General features: G+C 51.2%; 1 protein-coding gene across 1 annotated transcript in view; it reads right to left on the bottom strand.

Moving 5' to 3' along the window:
* The window catches only part of MLH3 (mutL homolog 3), a 55,515-nt gene extending 48,252 nt beyond the window's left edge, over nt 1-7,263 (bottom strand). The window contains exons 1-3 of the mRNA XM_077281117.1: nt 4,459-7,263; nt 4,117-4,371; nt 323-427 (exon numbers count right to left, since the gene is read on the bottom strand). Coding sequence (XP_077137232.1) covers nt 323-427; nt 4,117-4,371; nt 4,459-7,263 — 3,165 coding nt within the window. The remainder of the gene's footprint in view (nt 1-322; nt 428-4,116; nt 4,372-4,458) is intronic.
* Nucleotides 7,264-12,030: the final 4,767 nt, after the last annotated feature.

Genomic DNA, 12,030 nt, shown 5'->3' with positions numbered 1-12,030 from the left:
GGCGGCTCTGCAGCGAGGGGGGAGGTGGAGGCACTGCAGCGAGAGGGGAGGTGGCGGCTCTGCAGCAAGGTGGCGGATCTGCAGCGAGGGGGCGAGGAGGTGGCTCTTCAGCGGGGGGTGAGGTGGTGGCTAGCTATGCAGCGAGGGGGCAGAGGTGGCGGCTCTGCAGCGAGAGGGGCGAGGTGGCGGTTTTGCAGCAAGGGGGGGCGAGGTGGCGGTTTTGCAGCGAGGGGGGGCGAGGCGGCAGCTCTGCAGGGAGGGGGAGGTGACAGCTCGGCAGCGAGGGGTGGTTGGACCCACCACAAGTGCTACGCACAGTTACCTTCATGCTGTGCACCATCTCCTTGGTGAAGCGATACGGACACAGAATATTGTGGATCTTCACTGATAAAACATCTGAATGCTCCCGGCTCACATCCACTGCAAGCTGAGAATGGAGCGAAAGATAAGCAACCACCCAGATCATCATAGTCCTGTCAGGAAAATGCATACACGGTCTTGTGCGGAGTCCGATATGCGGTACACACGTGTATGTGGTCCTGTGTGGGGTCCGGTGTGAGGCACATACATGTATGATGTCCTGTGCGGAGTCCGGCACATACAGTTGTGCTCAAAAGTTTACATACCCCGGCAGAAATTTTGCTTTCTTGGCCTTTTTTCAGAGAATATGAATGATAACAAAAAACGTTTTCTCCACTCATGGTTAGCGGTTGGATGAAGCCATTTTTTGTCAAACTACTGTGTTTTCTCTTTTTTCATCGTAATGACAACCCAAAACATCCAAATGACCCTGATCAAAAGTTCACATACCCCATTTCTTAATACCGTGTATTGCCCCCTCTAACATCAGGTTCTTTATTTTCTCAGATGGTATAGCTGCCCAATCTTCTTAGCAAAAAGCTTCCAGTTCCTGTAAGTTCCTGGGCAGTCTAGCATGAACTGCGCGCTTGAGATCTCCTGAGAGTGGCTCAATGATATTGAGGTCAGGAGACTGAGATGGCCACTCCAGAATCTTCACTTTGTTCTGCTGTAGCCAATGACAGGTGGACTTGACTATGTTTTGGATCGTTGTCATGTTGGAACGTCCAAGTACGTCCCATGCGCAGCTTCCAGGCTGATGAGTGCAAATTCGCCTCCAGTATTTGCTGATAACGTGCTGCATTCATTTTTCCTTCAGCTTTGACCAAGTTACCTGAGCCTTTGTAGCTCACACATTTCCAAAACATCAGAGATCCATCTCCGTGCTTTACAGTAGGAATGGGGTTCCTTTCATCATAGGCCTTGTTGACCTCTCTCCAAATGTAACGTTTATAGTTGTGGCCAAAAAGTTCAATTTTGGTCTCATCACTCCAAATTACCGTGTTCCAGAAGTTTTGAGGCTTGTCTCTGTGCTGTTTTGCGTATTGTAGGCCAGATACTTTGTGGCATTTGTGCAGTAATGGCTTTCTTCTGGCGACTCGACCATGCAGCCCATTATTCTTCAAGTGCCTCCTTATTGTGCATCTTGAAACAGCCACACCACTAGTTTTCAGAGAGTCCTGTATTTCAGCTGATGTTATTTGTGGGTTTTTCTTTGCATCCTGAATAGTGATGAGCGAATATACTCGTTACTCGAGTTTTCTCAAGCACGCTCGGGTGTCCTCCGAATATTATTTAGTGCTCGGAGATTTACTTTTATTGCCGCAGCTGAGTGATTTACATCTGTTAGCCAGCATAAGTGCATGTGAGGGTTGCCTGGTTGCTAGGGTACTTATGCTGGCTAACAGATGTAAATCATCCAGGTGCGGCAATAAAAACTAAATCTTCGAGCATTAAAAAAATACTCGGAGGACACCTGAGCGTACTCGAGAAATCTCAAGTAACGAGTATATTCGCTCATCACTAATCCTGAACTATTCTCCTGGCAGTTGTGGATGAAATTTTTGTTGGTCTACCTGACCGTGGTTTTGTTTTTACAGAGTCCCTGATTTTCCATTTGTTATTCACAGTTTGAACACTGCTGACTGGCATTATCAAATCCTTGGATATCTTTTTGTATCCCTTTCCTGTTTTATACAGTTCACCTACCTTTTCCCATAGATCTGTTGACAATTCTTTTACTTTCCCTGTGTCTCACAATCCAGAAATGTCAGTGGCTGGATGAAAGATGCAAGAGTCTGTCTGGATCCCAGAAACTCACTCAGCTAAGATGCACACACACAGATTACAAGCAAACAGGTCACAGGTGAGGATGTTACCTTTAGTATCCATTCAAACCCATTTCTGTCAACTTCTGTGCATGTTATCAGGCCAAAATCACCAGGGTATGTGAACTTTTGATCAGGGTCGTTTGGATGTTTTGGGTTGTCATTATGATAAAAGAAAAAACACAGTAGTTTGACAATAAATGGCTTCATCCAACCACTAACCATGAGTGGAGAAAAAGTTTTGGTGTTATAATTCATATTCTCTAAAAAAAAGGCCAAGAAAGCAAGAATTCTGCTGGGGTATATAAACTTTTGAGCACAACTGTACGTGTATGAGGTCCTGTGTGGGGTCTGGTGTGCGGTACATACATGTATGAGGTCCTGTGTGGGGTCTGGTGTGTGGTACATACGTGTATGTGGTCCTGTATGGGGTCTGGTGTGCGGTACATACGTGTATGCAGTCCTGTGCGGACTCCGGTGTGTGGTACATACGTGTATGCAGTCCTGTGCGGAGTCTGGTGTGCGGTACATACATGTATGCGGTCCTGTGTGGGTTCCGGTGTGTGGTACATAAGTGTATGCAGCAGTGATGAGAGAGTGTACACGTTGCTCGGGTGACCTCCGAGTATTTGTTAGTGTTCGGAGATTTAGTTTTCATCACCTCAGCTGAATGATTTACAGCTACTACCCAGGCTGAGTACATGTGGGGGTTGCCTGGTTGCTAGGGAATTCCCACATGTAATTAAACTGTCTAACAGTCGCAAATTAGCTGCTGCAAGGAAAACTAAATCTCTGAGCAGTCATAAATACTCGGAGACCACCCGAGTGTGCTCAGGAAAAGCCGAGCAACAAGTACACTCACTCATCACTAGTATGCAGTCCTGTGTGGCGTCCGGCACATACGTGTATGTGGTCCTGTTTGAGGCACATACGTGTATGCCGTCCTTTGTGGGGTCCAGTGTGCAGCACATACGTGTACGTGGTCCTGTATGGGTTCTGGTGTGTGGTACATACGTGTATGCGTTCCTGTGTGGGGTCCGATGTGTGATACATAAGTGTATGCAGTCCTGTGTGGAGTCCGGTGTGCGGCACATACGTGAATGTGATCCTGTGTGAGGCACATAAGTGTAAACGGTCCTGTGTGAGGTCCGGTGGGCGGCACATACTGTACATGTATGTGGTCCTGTGTGGGGTCCGGTGTCAGGCACATAAGTGTATGTGGTCTTATGTGAGGTACATATGTGTATGCGTCTGAGATACATACGTGTACACGGCCCTGTGTGGTGTCCGATGTGCGGTCCTGTGTGGGGACCGGTGTGAGGTACATAAGTGTACACAGTCCAGTGAAGGGGCCAGTGTGAGGCATATACATGTATGTGGTCCTATGTGGGGTCCGGGGTGAGGCACATACGTGTACACTGTCCTGTGTGGTGTCCGGTGTGAGGCACATACGTGTACACGTTCCTGTGTGGGGTACAATGTGCGTCACATACGTTACGGTGCCCTGTGTGGAGCCCGTTGTGCTGCACATATGTGTATGCGGACCTGTGTGGGGTCCAGTGTGAGGCACATACGTGTACGGTGTCCTGTATGGAGTCCGGTGTGTGGCACATACATGTACGGTGCCCTGTGTGCACTCCAGTGTGCTGCACATACGTGTACGGTGTCCCATGTGGGGTCCGGTGTACAGTACATGTGTATATGCCGTCTTGTGTGAAATCCAGTGTGCGGTACATACGTGTACGGTGTCCTGTGTGGGGTCCAGGGTACTGCACATACGTGTACGATGTCCTGTGTGAGGTTCAGTGTGCTGCACATACGTGTACGGTGTCCTGTCCTGGAGGAGCAGATTTCCATGTAGCACAGGTGAGTACATGTGTAGTCAGAATGCAGCACGGATGCCATTGGAGGCCAGCACACTACTACTCACCGCTGGATGGCGCTCATACACCGGGTTGGTCCATTCTGTGTAGAGCGAGGACAAGGCGCCATCATCTGCAGGAGACAGCACCGTTATTACACTATCAGAGTGACGCAGCGGTCGGCCATTACTACCTGTCTGTCCTGATGCGTCTCTCTCATGCCGGGGTCTGGGTAGGAAAGGTAAAAAGGTCTGACTCTTAAAGGGATGACTCTGATACTGGAAGCCTAGAGCAATGAGAGCGGAGATGATGGGCAGGAGATGCTGCAGTCAGAAGCCCTCTAAAAAGAATCATTGGTGTCCTCCACACCCCATACTGGTATACGTACCGCCACTGCAGACCACATTCACCGCCATGTTGGAGAAGTCCTTGGTGCAGGCAGCTGGCGTGTCCCTGTTGGGGGCGCTATAACTGCTGAGCCCTGTTGTGGTGTTAATGAAGACACTTTTACCTAGAGACTCTTGGTAACAGTGCAGCCATTCATGAGACATGAGCCCATCTAGGGAATCGTCAGCCGATCGCGCCCTGTGCCTCCGTGCTGATTGCTGCTCGCAGGGCATTCGATTTGCACCGGTGTCAAAGCTGACCAAGTCATGAGGTGCACTTGGGGCAGGTTTACCTGTACCCCACCACCTCTCGCTCTGGTTTCTTAATCGGCACAGTTTGGTGGTTAATGTTGGGGAACATTGTGGATCATGAGATTCTCTTTGTTTTATGCCCACATAGTCTAGCGGTTCTGGCGGAGTGGTCCGCACTGCACAGGGGGGAATATCTGTGCCAGCACAACTGATAAGATGGATGGCTTCACTCTTCCCAAGGCTTTTGGGGGGTTGTTCCTGGTGATCCCTGTCCACCAGACACTTCTTTCCATAGCGTCTTCTGAACTTGTCCAAGGTCCCCCCCAGGCTGGAGGCCACGCTCAGCTGGATATTTGTGGGCTCTGAACCATGTCTCTGATTTTCATTCTTTGCCCTTTTGGTTGCTCGGTCTTTTTGTCTTGCATTTGGCAATGGATATGGAGCAGATATCGGTGTACAAACATCAAATTTACTGATGTCCTTCTGTAGAGGCTCAGATCCAGTCCCAGGACATCTAGGGTAAGTGGCAGTGTGGGGTACAGATGATGTGGTCTTCTCACTCATCGCATAGGACAGAGCAGTGGAGGCAGATTCAATACTGCTACATCTAGGGTTAGGGGGTACAGACCAGGTCGTCATCTCACTTGTGGCACAGAACAGATCGGTGGAGGTAGATCCAGTCCCAGGACATCTAAGGTTAGGGGGATTTGGGGGTACAGATGAGGTTGTCTTCTCACTTGTGGCACAGGCCAGAGCAGTGGAGGCAGATCCAGTACTGCTACATCTATGGTTAGGGGGTACAGATGAGGTGGTGTTCTCACTCGTAGCACAGGACAGAGCAGTGGAGGCAGATCCAGTACTGTTACATCTAAGGTTATGGGGATTTTGTGGTACAAAGGTGGTGGTCTTCTCACTCGTGACACAGGACAGAGCTATGGAGGCAGATCCAGAACTGCTACATCTAGGATTAGGGAGGGGTTGGACTACAGATGAGGTGGTCTCACTCATGGCAGAGGACAGAGCAGTGAAGGCAGATCCAGTACTGCTACATCTAGGGTTAGGGGGGTTTTGGGGTACAAATGAGGTGGTCTTCTCACTTGTAACACAGGACAGAGCGGTGGAGGCAGATCCAGTACTGCTACATCTAGGGTTAGGGGAGGATTGGGGTACAGATGAGGTGGTCTCACTCATGGAACAGGACAGAGCAGCGGTCAACACTGTCTTCTCCTGTAATGTGCTGATATGAAGAGGAGGCAGGGGGCTTTTATCATTGTTCTCCGTGACCTCATGGTGGTCACACACTTTCCTGCCCTCGCGTGAATCCATGAGTGTCTGGGAGACTTTTCTGGAGATTTGGTGGTCCTCCTGAGCCCCCTCTTCTGTGACATCACTGCTCCTGATTACATATTTGGATCTCAGATGAGCTGAATCTGAGTGGTGCGAATTCCAGGGGTCCTGAGGTGGGACGGACCGCTCAGTCTCCCCACAGGAGGAATCAGACCTATGATTTTGGCTAGATGCAGCCATGGCTTCTTTTGATGGCTCTAGGAGCAGGTTCTCCCTCTTCAGAAAAGTCTTGAGCCCCTGCTCTGTGCAGCTCATTACTGCGTCCCAGTCCTGGAACTGGATCAATGTCTTATCCGGCTGAAAGCAGATGTCATAGCTGGACACCGGACACAGGATATTAACTATGAAGATGCCGTAGAGATCAGTTGTAGAGCGCGGGCGGCTGCTCGCTCTGCAGATGGAGCTCTCCTTCCTGATGATGGAGTCCATGAGTTTATGTAGGCTTGTTTTCAGGACCAGCCGCTGGTTGACGTACAGGAACTGCATGGTCCTGTTGTAGTGCCCCTCACGGCTGATGAGTCCCTGCATTGTGAACGTGCCATCTGTGTGCTGCACCTCCCTCAGGCCCCGGCTTCTGGACAAGCCATAGATCTGGCAGAATCGAGAACACAGGTCCTTGGTTTTTGGTAACTGGAGCAGCACGGAATGAAAGGCATCATTTCTTAAGGAGAAGGAGACGCACTGCCTCAGCAGAGAGACGGCCTCCACCCTGTGACGGATCCGCTCCAGCTCCAGGGCAGGGTCCAGACACCTCCTGCGGACGGGCAGACTGGAGAACAGGCTGTAAATGGTGACTGTGGTCCCAGCGCTGGGTCGGGGGCTTTCTACCTCCACGACCTCCAGTGGCTTCCCATTCTGGAAAAGTCTGCTGAACGTCTGCTGTGAGTCTCTGTGCTTGGAGCAGATTTCCACCACGCTGGACGTGTCCACCATACTCGCTATAGCTTCTCCCCGAAAACCATAAAACCGCAGCTCCTCCAGGTCCTCAACAGAGTGACATTTACTTGTAAAGTACCTCCTGCCTACACGCTCCATGTCTTCACGGCGCAGTCCACACCCATTGTCCACAACCTGCAACTTGAAGGTTTCCAGGTCCACACGCACGGCAATGCACGAGGCCCCCGCATCCACGCTGTTCAGAACCAGCTCTTCTACACACTGCGCCACCGATGTCACAGCCACCGTCGAGCGCAGCCGGCACCTCACGTCTTCTCCCAAAGCTCGGAGCATGGAGACCATCAGGTGACGGCCTCACCGCTGTAGAACAAGGACGAAGAGTTACTATAAAACATAGCTTCTAATACATCCCTGAATACATGTGTGGGAGGCTGTCTGCTTCGCCCCCTGGTGGTGACAACAATACCTACAAATAGATAATAGACTTTTTTTCCTGTATACTCTGACACGTATACGTGGAGCTCGTACGGGACCCGCTATACTGTGACACAGACGTGGGGCTTGTACAGCACCCCCCTATACTGTGACACAGACGTGGGGCTCGTACAGGACCCCCATATGTGACACAAACGTGGGGCTTGTACAGAACCCCCCTATACTGTGAAAAGTAGACTGGAGCTTGTACAGGACCCTCCTATACTGTGACACGCAGATATGGAGCTCATGCAGGACCCCCATATACTGTGAGACGTAGACTTGGAGCTCATACAGGACCCCCTGTATACTGTGACACGTAGACGTGGGGCTCGTTCAGGACCCCCCTTATGTATGCATCCGCGCTGCCCGCACTAGACTCCGCTAGGTTGTATATTTCCTTATTGTATGGCGTTGCATTGAGCTTGTTATATTGAAAGCACCACTCCATGAGGCATATCTTATACCTAAAAATCCCCTATCTGGGCCCTTGGACCTAGTGTGCTGTTCTGTGTATTATACACTATGCGTCATTTGTAGACTAGCTGGTCACTTCTGCCTGAGGATCATTAGATCTTCAATGCTTGATGGTCTGTCTATTGGGCTACTGCACATGTATTAGGGGTTTGTTATAACACACGCATATGGGTTAGTTATTGATTATTTATTATGTGTCCTTTTCTAGTGGAAGGTAACTACTTTGCCCATTCAACATTGGTGGTTTTCTGCATTATCATATCTCTGTTCCTCTGAATATCTGAGGACGTGTTTTTGCATTAACCACTAACAGTGTTACGTGGCCATAGGAGCACTATACCTCTAAGGCTCCAAATCTTCTAAGGATTTGTATGTCTATTGGCCGTTCTATACTTACCAAGGTACCCTTTACACGGGGGCAATGCTATCTATATAGGCATCGTACTGTGTGTTATTTCTCCATTTTTTCCTATGAGTCAAGTGTTGGTTGTAGCCTTATTAGGGGCTTGTATGTTTAGGGCATAAACATGCTCTTATTTTAATTGTTTTTAAATATTAGTGCCTTGTTATTATCTGTTGATTTACCTAAATAAAGCTGTGTTGAATCTTTGCCTTATCTATGTGTGGTGATCCCCATTTATATGACCTATCCTGCTTCTCTGTGTTCTAATGTTGGACCCCCCATATGTGACACAAATTGGGGATCGTACAGGACCCCCCCTATACTGTGACACATAGATGTGGGCTCGTACAGGACCCCCCATATGTGACACAAATTGGGGATCGTACAGGACCCCCCTATACTGTGACACGCAGATGTGGGGCTCGTACAGGACCCCCCTATACTGTGACACGCAGATGTGGGGCTCGTACAGGACCCTCCTATACTGTGACACGCAGATGTGGGGCTCCTACAGGACCCTCCTATACTGTGACACGCAGATGTGGGGCTCGTACAGGACCCCCCATATGTGACACAGACGTGTTGCTCGTACAGGACCCCCTATACTGTGACACACAGACGAGGGGCTCATACAGGACCCCCTCTATACTATGACACATAGACGTGGGGCTCATACAGGACCCCCTATACGTGACATGCAAACTAGGGGCTCGTACAAGACCCCCTCTATACTGTGACACGTAGACGTGGGGTTCGTACAGGACCCTCCTATACTGTGACACGTAGACGTGGAGCTCGTACAGGACCCCCCTACACTGTGACACGTAGATGTGGGGTTCGTACAAGTCCCTCCTATACTGTGACACGTAGATGTGGGGCTCGTACAGGACCCCCCATATGTGACACAGACGTGTTGCTCATACAGGACCCCCCTATACTGTGACACATAGACGTGGGGCTCACACAGGACCCCCTCTATACTATGACACAGACGTGGGGCTCGTACAGGACCCCCCTATACTGTGACATGCAAACAAGGGGCTCGTACAGGACCCCCTCTATACTGTGACACGCCGACATGGGACTCGTACAGGACCACCGTCTATACTATGAAAAGTAGACGTGGGACTCATACAGGAGCCTCCCATACTGTGACACGTAGACGTGGAGCTCGTACAAGACCCCCCTACACTGTGACACGTAGACGTGGGATTCGTACAGGTCCCTCCTATACTGTGACACGTAGATGTGGGGCTCGTACAGGACCCCCCATATGTGACACAGACGTGTTGCTCGTACAGGACCCCCCTATACTGTGACACACAGACGTGGGGCTCATACAGGACCCCCTCTATACTATGACACATAGACGTGGGGCTCGTACAGGACCCCCTATACTGTGACATGCAAACAAGGGGCTCGTACAGGGCCCCTCTATACTGTGACACGCCGACATGGGACTCGTACAGGACCACCGTCTATACTATGAAAAGTAGACGTGGGACTCGTACAGGAGCCTCACATACTGTGACATGTAGACGTGGGGCTCGTACAGGACCCCTATACTGTGATATGCAGACGAAGGGCTCGTACAGAACCCCCTCTATACTGTGACACGTAGACGTGGGGTTCGTACAGGACCCTCCTATACTGTGACACGTAGACGTGGGGCTCGTACAGGACCCCCCATATGTGACACAGACGTGTTGCTTGTACAGGACCCCCCTATACTGTGACACGTAGACGTGGAGCTCGTACAGGACCCCCCTACACTGTGACACGTAGACGTGGGATTCGTACAGGTCCCTCCTATACTGTGACACGTAGATGTGGGGCTCGTACAGGACCCCCCATATGTGACACAGACGTGTTGCTTGTACAGGACCCCCCTATACTGTGACACGTAGACGTGGAGCTCGTACAGGACCCCCCTACACTGACACGTAGACGTGGGATTCGTACAGGTCCCTCCTATACTGTGACACGTAGATGTGGGGCTCGTACAGGACCCCCCATATGTGACACAGACGTGTTACTCGTACAGGACCCCCCCTATACTGTGACACACAGACGTGGGGCTCATACAGGACCCCCTCTATACTATGACACATAGACGTGGGGCTCGTACAGGACCCCCTATACTGTGACATGCAAACAAGGGGCTCGTACAGACCCCCTCTATACTGTGACACGCCGACACGGGACTCGTACAGGACCACCGTCTATACTATGAAAAGTAGACGTGGGACTCGTACAGGAGCCTCACATACTGTGACACGCAGACGTGGGGCTCGTACAGGACCCCTATACTGTGATATGCAGACGAAGGGCTCGTACAGAACCCCCTCTATACTGTGACACGTAGACGTGGGGTTCGTACAGGACCCTCCTATACTGTGACACGTAGACGTGGGGCTCGTACAGGACCCCCCATATGTGACACAGACGTGTTTGCTTGTACAGGACCCCCCTATACTGTGACACGTAGACGTGGAGCTCGTACAGGACCCCCCTACACTGTGACACGTAGACGTGGGGTTCGTACAGGTCCCTCTTATACTGTGACACGTAGACGTGGGGCTCGTACAGGACCCTCCTATAATGTGACACGTAGACATAGAGCTCGTACAGGACCTTCCTATACTGTGACACGTAGATGTGGGGCTCATACAGGACCCCCCATATGTGACACAGACGTGTTGCTCGTACAGGACCCCCCTATATTGTGACACACAGACGTGGGGCTCGTACAGGACCCCCCTATACGTGACATGCAAACAAGGGGCTCGTACAGGACCCCCTCTATACTGTGACATGCCGACATGGGACTCGTACAGGACCACCGTCTATACTGTGAAAAGTAGACGTGGGACTCCTACAGGAGCCTCCCATACTGTGACACGTAGACGTGGAGCTCGTACAGGACCCCCCTACACTGTGACACGTAGACGTGGGGTTCGCACAGGTCCCTCCTATACTGTGACACGTAGATGTGGGGCTCGTACAGGACCCCCCATATGTGACACAGACGTGTTGCTCGTACAGGACCCCCCTATACTGTGACACACAGACGTGGGGCTCATACAGGACCCTCCTATACTGTGACACACAGACGTGGGGCTCGTACAGGACCCCCTCTATACTATGACACATAGACGTGGGGCTCATACAGGACCCCCCCTATACTGTGACATGCAGACGAGGGGCTCGTACAGGACCCCCCTATACTGTGACATGCAGACGAGGGGCTCGTACAGGACCCCCCTATACTGACATGCAGACGAGGGGCTCGTACAGGACCCCCCTATACTGACATGCAGACGAGGGGCTCGTACAGGACCCCCCTATACTGTGACATGCAGACCAGGGGCTTGTATAGGACCCCCTCTATACTGAGACACGTAGACGCGGGGCTCATACAGGACCCCCTCTATACTGTGACACGTAGACGTGGGGCTCGTACAGGACCCCCCTCTATACTGTGACATGCAGACGAGGGGCTCGTACAGGACCCCCCTATACTGACATGCAGACGAGGGGCTCGTACAGGACCCCCCTATACTGTGACATGCAGACCAGGGGCTTGTATAGGACCCCCTCTATACTGAGACACGTAGACGCGGGGCTCATACAGGACCCCCTCTATACTGTGACACGTAGACGTGGGGCTCGTACAGGACCCCCCTCTATACTGTGACATGCAGACGAGGGGCTCGTATATGACCCCCCTAAACAGTGACACACAG

This window comes from Ranitomeya variabilis, chromosome 1 (genome assembly GCF_051348905.1).
Source record: "Ranitomeya variabilis isolate aRanVar5 chromosome 1, aRanVar5.hap1, whole genome shotgun sequence".
NCBI classification, from domain to species: domain Eukaryota; kingdom Metazoa; phylum Chordata; class Amphibia; order Anura; family Dendrobatidae; genus Ranitomeya; species Ranitomeya variabilis.
This window is presented reverse-complemented; position numbering and strand designations above follow the sequence as displayed.